This window comes from Ylistrum balloti, unplaced genomic scaffold (genome assembly GCF_031769215.1).
Source record: "Ylistrum balloti isolate Yb309-2 unplaced genomic scaffold, AGI_CSIRO_Ybal_v1 Utg370452, whole genome shotgun sequence".
Classification (NCBI taxonomy): domain Eukaryota; kingdom Metazoa; phylum Mollusca; class Bivalvia; order Pectinida; family Pectinidae; genus Ylistrum; species Ylistrum balloti.
In genome coordinates this window covers 1,700,345-1,724,324 of record NW_026782300.1, presented here as the reverse complement: position 1 = coordinate 1,724,324, position 23,980 = coordinate 1,700,345, and the positions used below count along the sequence as shown (strand labels likewise).

General features: G+C 33.1%; 1 protein-coding gene across 1 annotated transcript; it reads right to left on the bottom strand.

The window, feature by feature from the left end:
• Positions 1-5,162: 5,162 nt before the first annotated feature.
• LOC132555114 (vacuolar protein sorting-associated protein 54-like) lies at positions 5,163-23,396 on the bottom strand. The gene is made up of 25 exons (XM_060219457.1): positions 23,111-23,396; positions 20,679-20,959; positions 20,054-20,132; positions 19,483-19,517; positions 17,752-17,895; positions 17,134-17,276; positions 16,056-16,155; positions 15,470-15,612; positions 14,887-15,013; positions 14,402-14,509; positions 13,938-13,993; positions 13,501-13,725; positions 12,910-13,045; positions 12,401-12,532; positions 11,816-11,865; positions 11,003-11,085; positions 10,671-10,706; positions 10,449-10,503; positions 9,972-10,077; positions 9,425-9,512; positions 9,164-9,285; positions 8,589-8,669; positions 7,319-7,426; positions 5,431-5,525; positions 5,163-5,311 (listed from the first exon to the last, which is right to left on the bottom strand). Exons 1-25 carry the CDS (start codon positions 23,394-23,396, stop codon positions 5,209-5,211), a joined length of 2,922 nt encoding a protein of 973 aa, XP_060075440.1. The 3' UTR covers positions 5,163-5,208.
• Positions 23,397-23,980: the final 584 nt, after the last annotated feature.

The window sequence follows — 23,980 nt, the reverse complement described above, 5'->3', positions numbered from 1 at the left end:
CAAATTGGATGTTAACATGACAATGATATGGTTTGCATACATACTTCTGATTAAAATATACATTTTGAATAATTAGTCCAAACAGCAGTATACGACAAGAGATGTCATACACAGAACATAATAACTAAACCGGTTGCTGGTGTAGAGAGTTTACCCACAATGATAGAGCCTCAGTAGGGCTGAATTACAAGAAAAACAAACAGATATCACAGATTTTCAAAGAGAGGACATAATGGTGAACCATCAATATGTGTCTTCCTACAGACAAGAAACATTTTATATAGCTGGCAGGTTAATTCAAAGACAAATGATTTACAGAGATATCAAAGAACAAATTCAAACAGACAGCATTATGTTTCAAAAAAAAAAAGATATTAAAAAATAGAGATAAAATAAATAAGTTTTGTACCAGAGAACATTATAGAAGTAGATGTATCAATGGATACAAATACATCCTTGGTCAATCAGGGCGAAGTTTGGAACATTAAAGTGTTGTGGGATTTGTTAAAAGGTGTTTTAAATTTTCTACTTAATTCAGACATAAAAAGTCTTATAGAGATGGTACTTTAACACTAGATCATAAAAAAGTCTTACCGTGATAGAACTTACAGCAATTTTGTATTATGTTTGAAACTTCATAAAGATGTAATTGATATTGTCCTTGTTATTAGTAAAGAAAACATGGTAGTTCAATTTCCATTTTCCCCCTCATTTTATTCTTCTGGTCAGCCTAAAAATTAAGCATGTGCAACATGAGATTTTTTTCTTAATCCTACATATTAATGACAGGTCTTCTACATCATATGTAGGTGTCTACTGATATTACACCACACCGTGGACTCTTTCCGTCACCTTAAGTTCATAACCTGTACAAGGTACTTCAACACTTGCCAAGGGATGTGACACTTATTACGGGTTATTACATAGTAATACAACACCCTGCCAAGCCATAAGACACGTATAACAGGTTATTACATGGTAATACAACACCCCGCCAAGTCATGTGATTCTAATAACAGGTTATTACACAGTAATACAACACCCGGACAAGTCATGTGACTCTAATAACAGGTTATTACACAGTAATACAACATCCCGCCAAGTCATGATACTTATAACGGGCAAGTCAAGTGACAATTTCTAACAGGTTATTACTCAGTAATACAACACCCCAACAAGTCATGTGACTGCTTATATTGGGTTATTACTCAGTAATATAACATAATACTCTTAACATCATCTGGTATAAGTAAAGGTCATACAGTCAGCTGTTCATGTACATACAGTTTTATGGTCTCTGGTTTGTCTGCTTGAAATAATTCATAAACTTCATTTCTAGGACAGAAACTCCACACTAAATAAAAAAAAAAAAAAAACAAGATAATGCCAAGCTGGATGTTGAACAAAAATTGTGTCCCCTCTTTATGTAGGAAGGCATATAAATGATCAAAAACTCTAGGGTGTTTCTATACATATAATTCAGATGTTGTGTGTCACATAAAGTGTATTCTCTTATTTCAGGACTTTTAACAAAATCCCAAACTGTGATAACTGGAACTGTTTAAAAGAATTCATGCAGTAAGTTTAAACAGCCTATGTGATAATGGTTACCTGACAAGAACATAGGGGCTTTACAGGAAAAAAGGACAGCATAATAGGTCCTGAAAGAGGCATTTGATAGAGAACAGTAGAGGTCAAAAAAGGGACAGTTTGAATAAGGGACCTTTTATAGACAAAGTTAGGTAGTCAGGTAGCATTCTAACAATGTGGATAGAATCTATCAAGGAAGAATTGGGGTGAACGCAAGAACACAAAGGGGTTTACAAGAATGATAGATCAGGGGAGAGAAATCTTGAAATCTGCAGACACCACATAAAATTACAGATATTGAATCCATTGTCATAGCATAAATAAACATGAATGTTCTTGATATATCATGTGGAAACCTTTGTGTGGTGTAATATTATGATACTTAATAAAAAATAATAAATTAATAGCACCTGTGAATCATTACATTATTTTGACATTCAGATGCCTCAGAGTATAGGACATTTGTGAAAATAATCTAATTCAATGTTGTAATGGTAGAAATATTTCTGAAAACATGGGTGTGACAACATTATTTTTAAAATAATTCGACTAGATAATGATACATGAAAAATGACAATTCAAAAAATTTTACTTTGTATTTCAGATCAATATCCCATTTTCAATGCAAAGTCCTTTCCAATAATGAACACATGCTATATAGCTATCTTGTCTTGTATCTCAGAAAATACAAAAATAAATCATCTTGTAAACCAAAGTAGCAAGAATATAACGAGCACTAGAATCCACAACACCTCAAATAACAGATGCAAAGACTGCACATTGGGAATGTTTTATGCATCAATACGAGAATATGAATCAACCAAATACTCGGTAAAAACAAAGTTTTAAAGGGATCACTCTTTTCTCATTCAAAATTATTTTAATTGTTTCTCTGATGACTGTTATAACTCTCCATCAAAATGACAATTTTCTTCCAAAGGTGAAATAAATGTCAATATGAACTGTATACGTTGTTTTTTTCAAGAGTGAAATGAACTAAGAATGATAAGTCCATTTTCTTTCATTTTTAAACCATACCTTCCATCATTCTACATATACTTATGCACCATGAATGCTTCAATCCAATGTTAAATGTTGGCTGCAGGAGAAATAAATAGGCAATACAATGTTCCAAGTTTATCGGTTTTATCAAACACATTTTAATACAAAATACCACTTGTGACATAGCTGTTACGGTCCATTGGTGGCATCATATAACTGAATGGTAAAATATTTCCTCAACTGATTTTACTAATACATTGAGAAATTAACAAAGCAAAATCTATAATCAATGAAAATTGTTTTGTTTACTAGTGAAATGGCTCTCAGCCAATGATAATCCAGCTCCCAACTAATAATGAAACAGCTCTCATTTAGTGATAAAACAGCTCTCATCTAAGGATAAAATAGCTCTCATTTAATGACGATACAGCTCTCATTAATGATGATAAAGCTCTCATTTAATGATGAAACGGCTCTCATCTAATGGTCAAACAGCTCTTATCTAATAGTGAAACAGCTCTAATCTAATAGTGAAACAGCTCCCGTCTAATGGTCAAACAGCTCTCATCTAATAGTGAAACAGCTCCCGTCTAATGGTCAAACAGCTCTTATCTTATGGTGAAATAGCTCTCATCTAATAGTGAAACAGCTCCCGTCTAATGGTCAAACAGCTCTTATCTTACGGTGAAATAGCTCCCATCTATGGGTGAATTAATTCCTACCCCCATTCCAGTCTGTAAATTTCTTTAAATTAAATGTTAAGTAGATATACCCTCAATGGTTAAAGATCATTGCTTATACGTAGAAATAAATGTATATTGTGATAACTTCAGCAGATGAGAAATTAAATAATTCTTATGGTTTAATCAGTTTACCATTTAAATACATCCAATACTGGTACATATGACCAGTTATACTTCGTGGAATATTCTGTGGTTATTTTTAACTTTCACTGACAGTTTATAACCTATTGATTGTAACTACAGTATGGTTACGCTACACAGCAAACAGTGCTAATAAGACAAGCTGCTTTCCTTTGAAAGATCCCCTTGCTAGACTGATTTCCCAGCAAAAGCTAGAAGCTGTAAACAATTTCATCATAGGTCCTGGAGACCCCGCGTCATTAGCTTGCTGTTATCAATATTAATAGCAATGTTTGCAATAAGCAATAAATGTCCTGCACCTAAGCAAATTTCTATAAATACTGACAGCAACCTTGACCTTGGAACTCTGAGACACAAGTTCGGCTTTAAATATTGTAATTCTGAAACACAAACATTTTTAAGACATTTACATACTTGAACTTTGTATCAGCAATGACCAAAACCCAGACAATGATGACATCTACTACAGACAGAACGCACCTGACAAGACAAAATGTGATAGGATGAGCAAAACGTTAATATGTAATACCCACAGCAGGTCATTCAAGAAGAATCTATACCACCAAGCACACATTTACTTTATAAAGTTTTCACATTCCCAACAACAAATTCAATTGATCTCTCTGAAATTATTTGCTCATAGCAAAAACCGTGGTCTCAAAACACCTTTCAAATGAGACACTGATTTACCCGAAAACTATTAATCCTACTATTTGACAGATCAAAAGTTGTGAAGAATCAAAAAAAGACTTGTTATTTCTCTTTCCAGTAAGATGACAGACTCTTTTAAAAAATGACAGTAATACTGAATATTGTAAAATGAACTAACACCATAATAATGCTGTATTTATATAGTAATATGCGGAATATTACGTGAACATCAGGCTATATTTAATTCCTATATCTTTGAGTACATTATTTTAACATAGACTAGAAAAAACAACTAGTATCTTTCTCTATTTTGCTAAAAAAAAAACTGCTGTTAAATTTAGAGACGATTTCAAAATTTTAATTTCCATGACATTATTATCATGGATTAACAGTGTTCAACAGAATCTTACCATAGAGTACAGAAAAATTAATGATAAATCAGAAAAGGCAAATATGTGAGTGTCTTTAAATGAAATGATGATCTGGATCAAATATCCTGCCAACAACAAAAACAATATTTTCCCAACATTCTTTACCCTTCATCAAATAAACCTGATACTTTACAAAAAAAAACCTATAGTCATTTTTGGGCACTGGTTCATTGAAAATGTCATGAAATAATATGCTGAAACAAGCATTGGTCTGTTTCATCAACATCACACAAAGTAGTGTTAAAACACGTCTTGTAAATTTTGTATACAGCAACATTTGAACAAGAGGAACACACCTCATCTTTTTCCAGTATTGTAAAATACAGTTTCATCAAACTGTTCAGTGACATCACAGAAATGAAAGATTTTATTATAGATACATAAAGTTATATAGTAAATTTACATTATTAGCATGTGATAAATTTCTTTTATGAGGTGCCTCACATGTTAAACAAATAGACAGAAATGAATCAAGTTTGAAACCATAATTTTTTTGGTCAGCTCATTCTTAATAAATTTTCCCTACAGAAAATTTGAAGTATTTCTGAATATTTATTTCATCATTGACAAGGAGTTCTTTAAAACCCTTTGTAAACATTGCACACATTCTGTAGAGGTCAAATGGTCAAAGATGGACCGTTGTGAGGGGGTCAGCTTGTATCCCACACTGAATTTGTATTGTTGGCTAATGTTTCTAGTCCTCGTAATGTCTTAAATGTCCCCGAATAAAATGCCAAGTCAGAGGTAACCAATCTGCAAAGGAGAAGAGATGAACATGAATTTTTTTAGTGACTTTACGAATCTGAAATCTTAAATTGGTCTATATCATTTAATATGCATTGCGAGGGCCTACAGACGGAGATGTTACTTACGCATGTTGAGGGCCACCATTACTACATACATCCAGCTTGATCAGTTGTATTCTAGCCAGTCTAATGAAGACTTGGTTTATACTCTGGAATAAGGTCTGAAAACACAAATCACAAGAAACTAACTTCAGGCAAGATTTCAAAGCTGTCTGTTTCAGGGTCCCTCACTGTCACAAAGTTATTTTTTATGAGCAAAAATCCAAGTTTTCATAAACACTGTAAATATAGTATACCCTTTATTCATTTTTTTAATATCAGGTATCAAAACAGTTCAGTGTTCTTTAAAAGTTTGGTTTTTTTTCCCAGCCTGTCTTCTTTTACGCTCTTAATTATGTGAAATTTGAACATTTCTTTGAAATAAGAATCATAATCTTCATCTGTAAAATCCATGGTGGTCACCTGTCAGCCATTTTGTTTTCCTGATAAGCCCCAAAAACAGAAATGCACAACTGAGGACCAAGTGGAATCTCATAAGAAATAAGACTTTCATGAACTATCCTTGACTGCATGCTGGTAAAGGGACATTGATCGAATATTATAAGACTCTTTCATGTGTCAAGGTGTAGAATAAAGAAATTCCATTGAGAGGTCACAAAATGTTGTAAGACCCAAGGCTTTGTTGAAGGTTTTACCACATTTTGTGACCTTGAGGGTGAAATATCCCATCCTTCATCCAGACATATGAAACAGTATTTTTTTCTCATTTCAAGTGTTGAAAAAATATTAGCTTCAGATATCAACAATGTACTACCAAGGACACCATATTACACAAATATCATGTCTTTTTATTATGCAATAAACTAACAAGTTGATATAGAATATGAATTCTCCGTACCTAGATTTGGTAATCAAAGTCTGCCTTAAAAAATTAAAACTAAATATCAACAGTTACTGCAGATAATTATTTGTACACATGTGTGTATACATTGTATAATGTGATGACATCAACTGGGAAGGAACATGTTTAGTAATGTGTGTTTTGTATATTTTACTGGAAAGAGTGCCTATATTACATGGATGGATATGTAATACAAGAACAGCAAACCTGGATGTATTGCCCTGAACTGACTAGTACGGCATAAGTAGAAATGAGAAAAAATTCAACTCATCTGATGCAATAACTGATTGTAACTTTTCATAGTCAGCCATCACTACCTTAATATTTTCCGGAGGTACAAAGAAAATATAACATCACTGCTCCCAGCAATGCATTCACTTTCTACGACTATTTAACACAAACTCAACTGATTATGTAATTGATGAACTACATCAATCATCCTATACAATATCAGCCGTAGTGTAAAATCTGTTTATTTTGCCAACTGTTAAAGCAATATTTGTTTAATTTTATACAATTCATTATGTTTCAATGATAATATAATTGCATACTAATGTGATGTATATTGCATCACAATATCCATAAATAACTCAAATCAAATCCAGAATACAATACTCCTCAAGGAATAGAGATAACAAACATTCATTGTCAAAATCCAAGATGGCCACCAGTCAGTTCTTTTGCTTTTTGTACCAAATCAGTTCCAAAGAAAAAGAACACAACTATGGACCAAGGGGAACCTATACATGAAATATGATCTATCCAGTGCTTCTCAAGTAATGATGATAACATGTATCGCTTATAGATGGACTGACAACAGATGTAATAGAGATGACAGACCAGTCATAGACAATCTGAATAGCCAAAAATAGACTACTTTCAATTATGGAGAATATAGTTACCAACCAACTAAATCAATGGTCACCTCATTTTAAAAAATGGGTTCATAAGCAAGACAACACAACAAATTTCAAATTCAAATTAATTCAGGTGTTCCAAGAAATGTTATACAGAAATGTCATTACATACAGCTCTACAAAACACCACACTGACCTTGATCTGGTCCTCCGGCAGGATGTCAATGACCACCTCATGCATCTTGGTAATCTGTTTACAGATGGACCGGAAACAGGCTGACGGCATAGGGGCTTTCACTTCCCACTGTGAAATTCACAAAGAACTTAAGAAATATATCACCAGGTACATGTTTCTCTTAGAAATTGTCTAAATCAAGAAATAAAATTACAATAGTTGATATTCTTTAAAGATCATACTAGCATTTTTTAATTAAATTGATTTTGTCTAGGAAAGTGTTAACATTATAACAAATAAGCTGTGATATAATCTCTAAAGAGTTATCTGTGACAGGTAGTGGAACTAGCAGGGAAGATAAATGTAGGTGTTCAAACAAAGGAGAAAGGACAGGAGGGGCAACTTTGATTTGGATATTCTGTTCTCTCACCTGCCAAGGGCATAGGAATAAAGAGAAAGTCAACATTTACTGGGACCACTTGATGGTGCTATCATAGTGCCATCACACTGAACAGCATATGGCAGCATGATGCCTTATCTGGTCTTACTAGACAATCAGGGGTATAAGTAAGTGGATAGGTTAGAAAGGGTTGGAGATAGGAAAAACAGGGGGCTGGGGATGAAACACGAGAAAACAGAAAGGACATGGAAATGCAAAATTGAGATGGAAGGGAAGTAGCCATTAAGTCTTCCAAGGTTTATTTCCATCATTCAATCTGACTTGTCAAGAAAGGCAAGAGGAAAGAGGATTAAGATAATGATGGACAAGGACATGACAGGACAAGACATATCTTTGTAGATTAAATCCCACAAGTCATATGAAGATGGGCTACCAGGAAGGACCAACATAACGAAACAAAGCATAAATAGAATTTACACAGAAAAAAAAAGAGAAAAATCATAACCCAAGCACTATCAAAATGGAAGCATGGTCTCTCAGATTTCCTATCAGGAGAACATGGAAGCATGGTCTCTCAGATTTCCTATCGGGAGAACATGGAAGAATGGTCTCTCAGATTTCCTATCGGGAGAACATGGAAGGAAATCTCCTTTTACATTCATGAGCGATAAAATAGAGCAGGTCCAATTCTCTGTTCCTCCTATGTATCAAGAATCCAGTCCCACAGAGGGCTCAAAATTATTCACATATCTAACATCATGAAGTCAGATACAGAAGCTATGTTTTTGTTTTCCTATAACAAGGTTTAGAAGAATAAGGCTATAAGTAGGAAATATAAAGCAATGGTAAAGATAAGAAAGAAGTAGCTGGTAAAGAGATAGATCTATTTACCTTGACAAGTTGGGACTCTACCACACCTTCCATTACACTAACCAACTTGTTTGTGATCTCATTGATGTGGTCCAGGTAATCCTGTCATTAAAAAAAAAGGTCAAATAGGTCATGGTGTTGTTACACTGGAATACTTTAATTACATCTACTTCAGGGTAAACAACTGATGAAAATTACAAAATAACAGCATCAGAGGGCAGTTATAAGTAATAGCATCATAAAGCATATTTCTATCTTAACTATATTCTACAAAACACTTAAATCCTGATTATTATCTTGAAATATAAATACCATTATCATCAAAAAGACTTAATTCTCCAGTAGGGGTCTACTACTGAGTAGAAGTATTAATGAACTACAATTTTACCCAGAAATGTTTCTATACATTTAAGAAATATTAAGTTCTGACATGACTTTACAGATGGAAAAATATATTATCCAAACTTATTTTTATCAATAAATCACACTGATACTGATTTAGATAACAACAACACATCTCTACAATCATTACACAAACATGACTAGTTATTAAGTGTATATCATTCTGTGAAACATGATACCATAGCAAGACTGACCTTTTTGACTTGATCAAAATGTTTAAGCATAGTTTTGTTCTTGTCCAGCAGATGTGACTCAAAATGTCGACGCACCAAGGGCATGTAATGAACAACCAGCTGGAGACAACGAGATGCAAGGGCTGAAAATAACAACAAATCACAACGTACATTAGTTTTGTATGTAGTGAGATACCCATCTTTATACTCTATCTAATAACAATACACAACCAGCAAAAGGTATATTAGTCTTAGTTTAATAATGACATCCTTAACACGCACCTAAGTTTTTTGTGGTAATAGTTTTCAGTCCAACTAGCTGTAGTGCCCCAGCACCTAGCACAAGTTGGCAGGTTCTGGAGTTGAAAATCTGAAAATATGAATGGTAGATGTAGTTTATTATATTGATTTGAATTGTTTTACCGGTAGTTGATTTTTGAATGATAAAATGTGAAACTCTAAGTATGAAAAATATAAGTTCAAGGACCATCTTTCCTAGAGATTAACAACAATAAATTGATTTCCAATAATTTGAAATTTTCAGGTTATGATACAATAATGAACATCATCATATATTTGCATTTTTTTGTAACAATAACATATGTTAAATTACAAGTGCAGACAAAGTTTCCTTAAATCAATTCATAGCTTTTGGTTAAAGTTAATTGAAGTGTTCTTCGACTTTGACCTGGACTGTAAAAATAGTGAATGGTGTCCTTACTTTGATAGGTTCAATAAGACAAGTAAATAGGTCACAAGGAACATGGGTGCACATTGGTAAGTGATATGAGTTGGGTAAATAGATCACAGGGAACATGGGAGTACTTACTTTGATAAGTTCTATAAGACGGGTAAGTAGGTCTGGGGCAGCAGTAGGAATGTCATCAACACACTGACAGTATTCTACCATCATTTTCAGTAACATGAGCACTGTCCTGTAACACAAGTCAGACTAAATTGTATCTCAAAACATAATCAGACTGAACTTGACTAAAACAATTTTCATTACTCCTGCAGAGAAACAAGACCTAGTCAATTTTCCAACTTTCAGATCATCTAGAATTACACATTCTATTTCACCTTTTTATTGCATAACATGAAATGTTTGTGGGAACATTTTTTCAGGGTTTAGGAACAAGACATCCTTCCCATTCTAAAAACATTTGTGGATACCACATAAATATATACACAGACCTTTCATCTAGTCTTATTTGTTACATTTTATTGTCAGAGTTTATCTATGGCCACAAAAATGACAAAAGTTTCCACTTAATGAATATTGTATATTAATTAGTATTTTACTCACCCTACAACTGAGTAACTCTGCCCATCTACTGTCAAGGTATTGAATGGCTTTTTGTCTGAAAAAAAAAAGTTTAAACTCCTAAGATATTTTTTGTTGAATAAAGGCATTGAATTGAAAAACATCAACAATACTTTCAAGATTAATTAACTTAACATCTTAGTTAACTTTAGTTGACGTTAAATACAAATGTATAGGGATAACAAATACATAATACTATCTCACCTGCATCAGCTGTCCTCTCAACCAGGCAAAGTTTTTCTGTAACCAACAACATATAATATATATCACTTACAAATTCTTACTATGTTAATTCCGACAAAATATTGAAGCAAGCAAGAATATACAGTTATTATTTTGCAACGGAGTCATCTGCCCAACACATGGGTTTTCCACTGGTGATCTGGTAACACCTTTGCACGCTTCTATCCTTTACAGGAGGGATTAACATGAATAAGCCTGTAACTTTCCATAATTGTAAAGTAAAGTTTATATTTATCATGGAGAACACTATGTAAAAATCTACATATTGTACACAGTAATATTTTCCATCCTACCTGTTTTACTGATGTGGTCAACTAGTTCCTGGAATTCAGCTGGAACGTCAGCCTGTTTCCAGCGCTCATTGTCCAATATCAAACTGAAACAAATGTCAACAGTTTTTATAAGTGATGTCACCAACAAAATGAACACCTCCCCTATATTTTATTTCCTTAATGAGCTTCAGAACTTCAAATTTTGAGATTGGAATAAGACAGATATTCACATAATCTCAGCTAAATACAAGTTAAAAGCTGTAATAAACTGGTATAATGTCCTAAAGGTCTGCTGGTTATTACATACATTCAACTATAAAATCAACTTTCTTAACATTACAAGGATGTGACGTTTTAAGAGCAGCAGTGTCCTATCAGTCTTCCCTAACTTTTCAGGGCAATGATTCGTTCATTAAAGTCTTAAATTACACTGATGTACACGTCTTACAAGTCTTGAATTACAACAATGTCACTCATGAAAGTATAAAGTCTTATATTATAGTCTGTGATGCACACCACTAAAATTACTATACGCAGGTACTAGGATGTACAGCTCTGATATGATGTCTTAAATAACAGTGGTGTACACTTCAGGAAGGATCATCCTAAATTCGCAAAAACATGTGCAAACTATGTTACGAACATAATGAAAATCAAACAAAAAACAAGCCGTCAGACTTTGTTAAACATATTTCTCTATAGAAACTAACAACACATTTATCAGATGTATTTCTTCTTTCTTTGTCATTTTCCCATTTAAGCTGAAAAAATTTCAAAAGAGAAAAAATAATGACAACTAAAAACACAAATGTATAAAAGAAAAAAAATTATCACCTTAACTTTGTTCTTCTTTCATCATGGAAACGATTAACAAATCTTGAGGCCTGAAAAAAAAAATGAGAATCATAAAAAACTTAAATTTTATTCCTGGCTTTTTGATCTTTTAATACTATAATTACAAAATGAAAATGCATTTTCACAATTAAACAAAACTAGACCACCAATAGGGGTAATATGAAGAGAAAGCAATTTACTACCATCGCTATAATAAATATTTGTATTTCTAGCTTCAAATCCTATACATTTATTGTTATGATCTTCAGTCTTACAAGAGAGAATTTTTTCCTTAGGAATATCCCTAAAATGAGTATTACTCCTCATTCATGTTTAACTTGTGATTACATTCTAACAAACCTACAGGTAATTAGCTACGCCAATGTAACTAATACATCATAATGATACTACCTGCCATTGAAATTTTTACATCACCAAGGTTACCAATGTCTATCTTAATCAAGCACTCTAGAGCAGGACACCAGGAGGCATGGTAGTAGGTAATGATCTACTGTTTGCTTACCTTAATCAAATCTATATCAAACTACAAATATATTACCATTCAGATTTTAGACTATCACATACCTGTGACTGAAGGCTAAGTCTTAAAGAAGCACTCCGTCTGCCACACACACCTTCACAGTCGTTTACAAATCCCTCTACAACTCGGGATAAGTTGACAAATTCTTGGGACGACAACCTCTCCAGAAAACCATCCTGTTACATGACGGACATTATCAAAGGTGTTCCGAAGACGTTTAACAAAATGTTATGTAACTGTCAATTAATTACACTAGCTGATACTCAACAAAATTTCTAACAAAGTACCAAAATGAACAACTGGATAGGTGAAACACATTTGAAGTTATACAGCAGACTGAGCCATCATATCCTGATGTCAAAAGCACATGAAAAAACAAAGGAGGAAGTTCAATACATATTTTTACTCCTAGACTTATAAACTATAAACAGTTGATACATATACTTCAACAAAAACTTCTCTTTATGCTAAAATTATATGCATTAAATCCAAAAGGATAAAGACAAAACCACAATTCAGAAAGTTATTCGAATATTATAGAAACACAAAATACCTTTGACCGAGCTACGATGACCTTGACACAGCGGTCATGGGAAAAATCACATGTGTTGACCAGTAAATCCGACAGACTGGAGCTGACCGTCACAAAGTCAGCTTCACTAATCATCAAATCAGCAGCATCCTCACTCCTGGTAGACATTAAAAAAGACATTAAAATTACTACAGGGCTACATGTAAGGTCATTACCAGATAGGACAGAGATACATTCATAACAGCAGGACTACATGTAAGGTCATTGTCTAATAGGACAGAGATACCTTAGTGACTACACAGTACAACTATTTACTGCTGAAATCCTGTGACTGTAGTCCTTATACCTGTAGTAGTCTACAGAAACCCATTTTATATCAAAGTAATACTATAAATGTTCAATTTAATCTGATAAAGTATGTGTATCACTTAACATATGGTGATGAAATATCACTTTAAAATCAAGATTGGCACAGTTAACAAATCAATTGATAAAAATCTTCACTGGCTCCAAATGGAGAAAATACAAGGGATGTCATGTTATTTTAATAGACTTTGGAAACAAACAAATATAAAAATGAGTAGGAAGCATTATCATACGAACAAAACATACACAGATACATGGAGATGGGAAGCTTCTGATAGGGACTCCAGGTTGTGAGTAGGTGAGGGCAGAGGACTAGGCACGTGGGTTTTGCGGGCAGTGATACCAATCACATCAGTAATGACACCGTGGAATGTCTTGACTCGGTTGAGATGTACCAAGAGGTTGGAGAAGATCTGCTTCAGACATTCCATCCACTGATTGTAATCAAGCAGTCGCATCTGGTCTCCCAAACTATACCAGACATCAAAGTATAAACCATTAAACTGTACATACTACACCATTATTCCTGTACTGTATAGAAATGATAATTACCAATGATTCACTACTTATATGTATTTGTAAATAAAACCTTTAGATCACAAATTAATGTTTTTCCTGCAATTACAGATAAACAATGTATTTCCATATGATGAAGTTTTTCTATGGCTAGAAAGTCTGCTTACCTCGATGCATTATCATCTGCATCTATGTCTGCTGATGACACAGCTTCAACTACAGTCTGAGAAGAGAAATAAGTATTTACAAATGGCAATCTTAAAGCATGAAGTAAACAGCTGTTTTGAGGAATTAATCTTGTCTACTTTCTATGTTAATTAAGTAACATGAAATTCTCCTCATGTTTTTTTTAGTTATTAACACTCAATATCATTTTTACTTTCAAAAACTTATATTTTGTGTGCCAATCTGGTAGTGCATATTTTTTTTTCATTTCTCATAAGTTATACTGTTATATGAAAATTTGAGTTTGAAACATTAAAACACATCCCGAAGTGACACTTTCATATTCCTGTCAAATCTGGTAATGAGTGACATCTGAGCCCACATACACAGTTTGGCAATTGCTCTATTTAATTCTCAGAACTACTAATTAATCCCTGCCGTTTACTAAATGAGTTGTCTCCCTTACCTGTTTAACTGTGGCGCGTACAGCTGTTAAAGCCTCCTCTCGGTACACATCCACAAAATTATACCGCCCACGCCGGATCATACCAAACACCAGGGATACAAGTTTTTCCTGTCAATAACAACAAAAGCCTATAGTGGAAACAATAAAGATTAATGTGAAGTGAAATACCAAATCAATCATTACTTCCAATGCAATGTTGGTCATATACAAACAAACAACACAAATAAAAGACATCTGCAATGAGAACCTTATGTAATATGAATGATGGTTTTTTTATAATAGTTTTTCTGGAGTGATGTTCTGTTTTACAAAAAAATCAAAATTTTTAATTCCTCAAATTTTTTTTAAAGATAATGTTCTGTTTTTAAGATCTTACGATTATAAAAGTTAGTGATATTGATAAAGATATCTGATAATAAAAATTAAGCTTTAGATATCAGCAAAGGATGTCTAGTCTTACAAGCTACCCATTTTTAGTAAGTTACCTCCTCCTGCAGGAGCTCAGGGTCTGTGACTGGTCGATTGAGGTCAGAAGACACATATTTAGCAAAATCTTCCTGCAACATTCGGTCAATCACCTTCTCCATCTCAGCAAGCTGGGAACCAAGGTGTCTGCCACAAAACAGGTATAACATATCAATAAACTACTTTTATCATATTTTGATGCCATTTGATAAACAATACACAAGAAATTTAAATAATATGTCTTCAGTTATTTTCACATAAGCGGTTGAAATGGTAGGACTGGCTGAACCTGAATAAATTGTTGCAGAAAACTATTTTTTCATATTTAGTAGTCCATTAAAAATTGCTGACAGGATCCCAAACATAATAGTAATGATGACCTGATTGTTTTGATGCAGTAAAATTCTATGTAATTATCAATGGTTTGATTAATTTTTAATCTGGCTTTGTACCTATTCAAAAATAACGGTATTCTTTGCATCATCATGAAAGATATTCTATATTTTCAATATCATTGAGATTTTGGAACTCCTCTGAAATAATGTCATATGCGAAATTTCAAAATGGAATAAATTGTTGGTGTCAGAGATAGGCATAGCTCACCTAAAGCTGTGGACACCAGCTAGCTCCTGTGACAGAACTTCCTGTGTAGTGGAGATAAGATCAAGGGCGCCCACAAACTCGTTAGTGGACAAAAGCATCTGTATGGTGGGCTGAGTTTGATGCACTGTAGCCATCATCTTAAGCTGGAAATCAACAAATTCATGACAACAGGTTAACAATGTTGTAAAGTATATTGCATATTGTACTCCTTTGTTGTTTGACATGTGTTGTCAGTTATGATATAAATTACATATATAACAATGTATGATATATGGTGGTTACATGATGTATGATACTTATTACAGTGACCTACTGTACATAACATACAACATACAAACGTGGAAAGTATTACAAACAACCAGAGTCTCACTGATATTTCATAATGTTAAAGTTTGAGGCAACCATAAATGTTTGGAAGCTGCTTTTTATGACAAAAATGATAAATATATCAAGACGATTTTTTTCTCAATAAAACTTTGTTAACAGATCCTAACTTTACAAAGAATAACAATGGTTTTTGTCATGTATGCAGGCATGTATAAGGTCAGGTTATTAGTTTAATTATCTTCTATGGGATTGTACTTACTTTGTTATACAGCTGTGCATAATTAGCTCTTGTACGATATAATTTGATTATCTTTAAAGATCCTTTCACCAGATATTCGTCAATAGTTTTCACCCTGTCTCTGAATGGAAAGAAGGAAAAGATGACCAATGTTCAGAATTAACATCAGGGGGATGTTCATTTATTCATCCTAGCAGAAATGTAAATGTTATTATTTCTCTAACAGATGGAAACTATTTCAGCAAATATGAGATTCAAATATTATTCAATTATAGATACAAATGTTAGTATTAAAGCAGAGACAAAAAGTTTACTTACTAGCAGAGGTGAAAATTTGCTATCCCTGGAGATACATACAAATTACTTTCTGAACACAGGTATGAATATCTAGTGTTTAAAAACATAACGACCATGCCTACAATACCATAGCTGTTTAATGGTCTGACAGAAGAACACATGGTTTTTGAAATCTAAAACAGCTAACCTATACATACCTCAGCTGTTCAATTATCTGACAGAAGAAAAACTGGTGTTTGATTGAGCACTAAAACAGCTCACCTGTTAGATAGTCTGTCAGAAGAATACTTAATGTTTGAACACTATAACAACTGGCATACACTTATCTCACCTGGTTAGACAGTCTGACAGAAGAATACTTAATGTTTGAACACTGTAACAGCTGGCATACACTTATCTCACCAGGTCAGACAGTCTGACAGTAGAATACTTAGTGTTTGAACACTATAACAGCTGGCATACACTTACCTCACCTGGTTAGACAGTCTGACAATAGGAAACTTAGTATTTGACCACTATAACAGCTGGCATACACTTACCTAACCTATTAAATAATCTGACAGAAGGATAACTGGTATTTGAACACTAAAAACAGCTCACCTTTTAGACAGTCTGACAGAAGAATACTTAGTGTTTTAACACTGTAACAGCTAGCATACTCTTACCTCACCTATTAAATAATATGACAGAATACCTGGGGTGTGAAAACTAAAACAGCTCTCCTCTTCATATCTCAACTGATTAATAATCTGACAGAGGAATGCCTGGTGTCTGAAAACTGAAAGAGCTGATCTACACATACCTCAGTCTTTTGATAGTCTGACATGTCTGCAGCATGTTTTCCTGGAGTTTGTCCTGACGAGACATGGCCTGGAAGAACGCATCTGATTTGGTCGATATTTGCTTGGCTATGTGTACCTCAACTATGTCTAAGTAATGACTTAACTGAAACAAAAAAGACAGCAATTATACACTTAACGTAAAGAATTATGATAAAATTAAACTTTCTTTTGTGTTACTGGTCAAAAACTACATTCATGACATACAAAGTGGCACATACTGTTTAATTGTTTGCAGGTCAGGTATTCAGATTTGTGTAATCAAATGAAACTTGGCATGGGTGTGATAATTTTTTATGTAATAAGAAGGTTTCCATTATTCCTGTATCTGTGTTATATCAGACCTTGTTACAGTAATTTTACATAAAGAGCTTTCTCTGAAAATAGTTACATTGTAGTAATATATGTATCCAAATGCCATCAGTTCTACCATTCAGAAAAAAAGGAAATGTATGTAGAAATCGTGAAGCTATAAACATGATAAATGTTCATTATATAGCAAGATAAATGGAAAATATTTATAATACTATTTTAATCATTCCTTATTTACAAACTATATAAGTGAGATATCTGTGACTCACCTTTTCCTGGAGGAGTTTGGATGACTGTGGTCCAGAAGAAGGACTAGAAGGTTTGGAATGATTTTTGGATTCAATTTGTTGCCATGGAAATACAGCATTGAATGTATCACTATTGTCCAATTCAAAATTTGGTAAAAGGAAAAGCTGAAAGTATAATGATGATAAAGTTACACACTGTGGTAAGACACAAAGTTATTTCTTATCAATCCAGTCCATTATCTTTATTTATGACATTTTTTCCCTTGAATATTGTTTATTTGCTTCTTTCACATATATATAACAAACAATACACATTACATTACTTCACATCCTAAACTGAATAGATTTTTACTGTAAATGAACAAGTCATTCTCCAGATCTGTTATATAGTACATGATATGGAACATACAGTATTCAGTCAGACTTCACAGAATTATGAGGTCTGACTCACATTAATGCAGGTATTTGACATTAATATATACTGATTAAGTGTACCAGTCTTTTACTATATTTGATAATAATCTCCATCTTTGATGGAATCTTATTACCTGGTAGTTTACCATGACATGTAGATATATATATTTCAGTGTTAAAGTAATTCTTGATATTTTTCTTAACACTTATATATCATGTCACCTTCTACATGCTGTTTGTTAATGTAATGTTTTACAATCAACACAGTTTGATTTTTTGCTTGATAGTTACCATGTTTACCAAAAAGAATCTTTTGTTTTTGTAAAGTTTATGAACACAACTGTTTTCAAAAATATCCAGTTACCAAGTAAGTTCCAAAATCTTTCAGCATGTTCACATTAAAAAAATATAGATTAGTTTCCTCTGTCTAATTGTACAGAAGGAATTATCTGAAATATTGATTTTTGTTAAAACTATTGGTTACCAATGTCCTATGTGTAAATTATGTACTGAAACCACCTTAAAGTAACATCTTTTGTTGTGCAAGTCTATAACATCTATAGATATGACATACATATCTCTTCAGTCCTCTGTTTTAATTATCACTTTAAATGTAATAGGTACACATCTACAAGGCTGAAAAAAGCCCTACAGCACTGTGAGTGTATGAATGCCATATAGACATCACAACAGTGCTCCAACCAGAAAACAATATACATGGTGGTCAAAAAGCATACACCGTGGAAAAAGCTTCTTAAGAGTCAAGAGAATTATTATCCTTATCAGCTATATCACATTGGGATCTAATCCCTCTTTCAAACCAAGTCTGATAACATACAGTAGAGTTGCCTACCTTTATTTTCATATTAAACCATAATGGCAATCTAAGAAATTCTAGTGTTTGAATATCATGTTTTGAGGTATATTCTGAAAATGTTCTAAAAACTATAAACAAGGACTTTGTTATCTACTGGATCATTTTATACAATAGTTGTCACCAAATATCATTAAAGCAACAACGTGGTGAAACCTTTTTTCTTAATGCTTAGTGACATAAATACTGTCCAGTGTTTATTTAGCACTATGCTACTCACAATCTTTGGTTTTATGATTTTCACACTATTTCGTGGACAGAAAGTATCCATTAATTTTACGTAGCATCTTCATTGTAGTGAAAAATATACACCTTATAGCCATTTTGCCAACGTTAGCTTGTGTTACAGTAAAACATGTCTTTTCTGAATCGACATATATATGCAATGTCAATATACACATGTAATAAAGACATGACAAAAAACATTTACAGTTCCTTTGTTGACTTAAAAATACACGACTTACTTTTGGAATTTGCTGCAACTCAGCTCTGTTCTTCTCTGCCAAAACAAGATTAACAGTAAATGAATGTTATTGTAGACAAGTACTAAAATGTATATACCATCTGAGACATCCAATGTACCACAATTCACACTGTTTATAAAATTACGCCATTTTGCACTTACCCCCAATGTTAACAAATCGACTATATTTCCCATCAGTGCCAACATATTACATATATTTCATATACACACACACACACCCTATTCCCTAATACTGATACATGTATCCCTAAATATAGCAGCCAATGGTTGTATGAGTTGTCCATGAATTTCAAACACAAATGAATTATAATGAAGCAAAAAGCATACTAACAACTCTGTCAGATTTTTTCAAATTTCCTGTCATTTAACTTAAATGTACTTAACTTAACCCTGTGATAAATATTACAAAAGTCAGAAAGCAGAATTTATATCATGGCTAGCAAACATTTTTCTCATATCAATTAAGCTTCTCCAAAAATCTCTTTGCACATTGCTATTTCATTCCAAACAGCAGTTTCCATGGTACTGGTACTGGCAAGTTTACAACTTACCTAGCTGTTGTAAGAAGGTTTCCCCACCAGGAGATTCTTGAAAGAACTGAGTAGTTTTATGGACATGTTTCTTGTATCTCTGTAAAGTAATGATCCAACAAGTTAAGTATTAAATTGGAGCATAAAAATCACAATATCTAATATATTACTATTTAATCAAGAAGTTGGTGGTGTTGGACAACTTAGGAAAATCAACTATCCAAAAGTAATGCATTAATATAGATTGGGATCAAGGTGCCCTGGTTCCATAACTCTTTCATAATTCTTAATACTAGGTTTATTCTGAAGTAGGCCACCACAAATTAAAGAAAATGTGAGTTTATATTAGTGTTAAAACAAATTTTCATTTCTAAACAAGACTGAGAAGTGTATATTGTTAAGCAAATCTGACTAATGTGATTAAAATTTTTCAAAGATAAAATTGCTGATTCCTGTGAAAGAAAGTTCACCGATTTCTTTCTCCTCTTTAGAATATGACATCAGAAATCTTCAGAAGAAGAAAAGAGGTAATTTTTCAATAGCTGAATCTGTGGTCTTTACAGTTAACTACATTTTTCACACTCTTCCTCACTTTTTGTTTCTGATCATATGATCACATACACTAATTATTCAGGTGATGTAATACCTTTGATATTCTATGTCTATACTTCTGGAAATGTTCTCTTGAAATGTGAACCAAATATGGTGAAGGTGGAATATCTGTCTTTTCATAAAAATCTTGGCCCCAAGTTTTTGTGAAAAAGTCATATTCCCTTTTTGAACGCAAAGGGTCATTAAGTGCTGCTGGAAGGTTCACACATGACTTGTATATTGTCCACTTGTGCTGATCTTGGACCACACTTGGTTCTTCCTTTTTGTTTTGATCAGACACATATGATGCCATCACTCCTGCACTGTCTTTTTGGCCTGAAGGTACAAAAATGTTTTTTTTTTAATTGAACAAAATATGAATGTATTCGAAGTAAAGATACATTTTAAAATGTACATTAAGTATAGATGTAACAAAAGTAAATATATAATCTCATTGTTACAACTCCTGTACAATCTTTCATCCTAGTCAACATAACCAAACTTTTAGCTTTTCTGATGCAGGTACTGTGTATAGATGTCATAATTTACTACCTTTAACTAACTTCTTACATAATGGTAAATGTATGAAGTTGATATATTAAAAAAATATCTTTTACTATCAAATATATCAATATGCAATTAAAATGATATTGTTCCATAGCATATGACTGCTCTTCAAATTACAGTGCTCACATATGTTACAAAATGTCTGACAATTATAAAGTATTTGTCAAAATTTCTTAGTCAATTGGAACCAGATCACTCCAACTTCTTATATTTTATGTGCATTACAATGAGATAACTGCAAGCACCTACATCTGATGTAGTCAACATTCGCTACAAATTAATTTTACACCCAGGTCGATAACAGCATCTCACTTGTGATAGTGCACAACTAAGATTTGTAGAATATCATGATAACCTAATGTTCAATGTTTAAGTCAAACCTATCATTCTACGTACATTGGCAAGGCATGACTGTATCCTTAGATAAGTGATGGAATACCTTATTTTCATCAATTATTGAAGATCTTATAATTCACTGTCAATCTCTTAACACATAATTTTAATATCTATCCTGAACAATAAAATCTGTGTAAGAGGTGATTATGTGACCTTGATAAGACATAAGCTACATACTATCAACCACAGAGATTGTTTCCTTTGTTCACTTGGTATGAGTGAGCCAGTAAGCCAGAGATTCTCAGTTCAATGTCTTTGTAGCAGAGCCAATGGTATCTGAGTTTATTATGTTTGACTCCTCTAATGAAAATCAATTTGTTTAATAAGGACTTCCTCTTGTATACCAGTCAAATTTCTACAACATGGTGTTAATAAAACAAAAATTGTGCAACAGCTGCTAGCGTTACTAGTTTGACATTATACCTGGGTTATACTGTATTTGTTATGGCTGCAAAGAAACTGGACATTCTACATGTGAATGATATGTATTTTAGTACTTAAATAACAGGGTTCTTTGCTGTTTTATACATGGTTCCTGTTATTTAAGAAGCAAAGTAAATTGCATTGGTTGAATAAGTTTATTTTCCATTAAAAAATTCCAAATTTTTTTCCTGGTTTTAACTTCTTTGGTATATAATAACTAAAAATGTCACCATCTTGTTGTCAATTGTAATGTCAGAATATCTGATGTCATCAAAAAGCACACTAATATTTCCAAAACTTTTTTTTACCACCATCCAATTTAATTCTATGTTTGGATCAGTTTTCTTCATTTTTTTCCTTTAAATATGTAATGAATGAAAGGAAAATTTAATGGTCTTCCAGTTAATTTCATATCTGTCTGGCATCAACAAAATGCTTCGCAATTGTGAAAAATATAGATATCTGTCATACTCTTATAGTCTGGAAATATCTATGATATTAAATAGGAAAGCATTACCGGTAAATATCCTCTATAAAGAACATCCAATTCCTATGACCCCTGATCTTTTTATCAAAATGCTGAATCAGTAGAAAGCTACTGGCATTTTACTTGGGTGATATACTGCAGCGCAACGATTTACCCAAATATACCCAAATACATCCAAATAAAGCCAAATTACACCCAAATATATCAAAATCTTACCCAAATGCATCCACATAAAGCCAAATTGGTATATATTGGGCTATACAAGATTTTGGTATATTTGGATACAATTTGGCCTTATTTAGATGTATTTGGGTAAGATTTTAGTATATTTGGGTAAGATTTGGCTTTATTTGGGTATATTTGTGAAATATTTGGGTGTATATGGGTATATTTGGGTAAATCGTCACGCCCATATACGGGCGATATACTGTATACTAAATAGCGTTCGCAGGGAACCTGTTGACACTGGTGCATAACTTGAATTGCATCCAAAGTAAATTGATGTTCTCAACCTGTACAAGTCTTCGACTTTTAATCAACAAACTTGTCATATGTGAGTATTACACCACCACCATCATTATGATGCTGATTCGGGTATCTGATATTGTACGTACCTATACCATGTTGTTGGTACGAATGAACATGGTCCCGAGCTATGTGATTTTCGTAGTCCATATTACTCACCCCCTCTAACGGTAGGGAGGGACATACATTATTCAGTCCATACCTGCATACAAAAGAACCACCTTCTTTTGAACAATGAAAATCTCTTAAATGTCTCGTGAAATCATCGGCAGACTTCAAATTAAGTTGACATAATGAACATTTTCTTCTGTGTTTGGCACCCTGTCCCTCGCCGGTAATGTTGGGATTTGTGATGGCATAATTTATGGTTGCCATTACGGTTTCACATCACATTACATTTCTGCTTCTCTGGGTATTTCAAAAGTTCGTATTTGAAGGTAGAGGCCTGTACTGTTATTTAAAGTTGATACGCCCGCATTACCAGTATACTATCACTGCTATCTTTGAAATGAAGTTTGTACCTTTTCATCTGTCGCCATAATACATTTCTACGTACTTCCGGTTTGTCTAATTTGACGGATATGGGATGCGATGACTGGCAAATATTCCGGAAGAATAGGGAAATGCTGTTCATCTTCATAAGCATTAACAGCTGTTCTCTATTACGGCAAAGTGCTGATTATAAGAGTATTCCTTCATGAGTTTATGCATGCTTTCCGTTATATCTATTTCTCATTCCGAGAATAATTTCAGAAAATAGATTCTTCAATTCGAATCAATTTTTAAATTCTTATATGTAAGAGATATGCTACATTCTAGTTGTTTTTAAAGCATCTGTCTGGATTAGGCTATGGTGGCTCTGCTTTTGACGATTATTATATAGAATTAATCACATAGATAAATAACTAGATGTAGGAAGGAGAAATTAAATTCGTGAAAACAATCTATAGCTCTGGCGC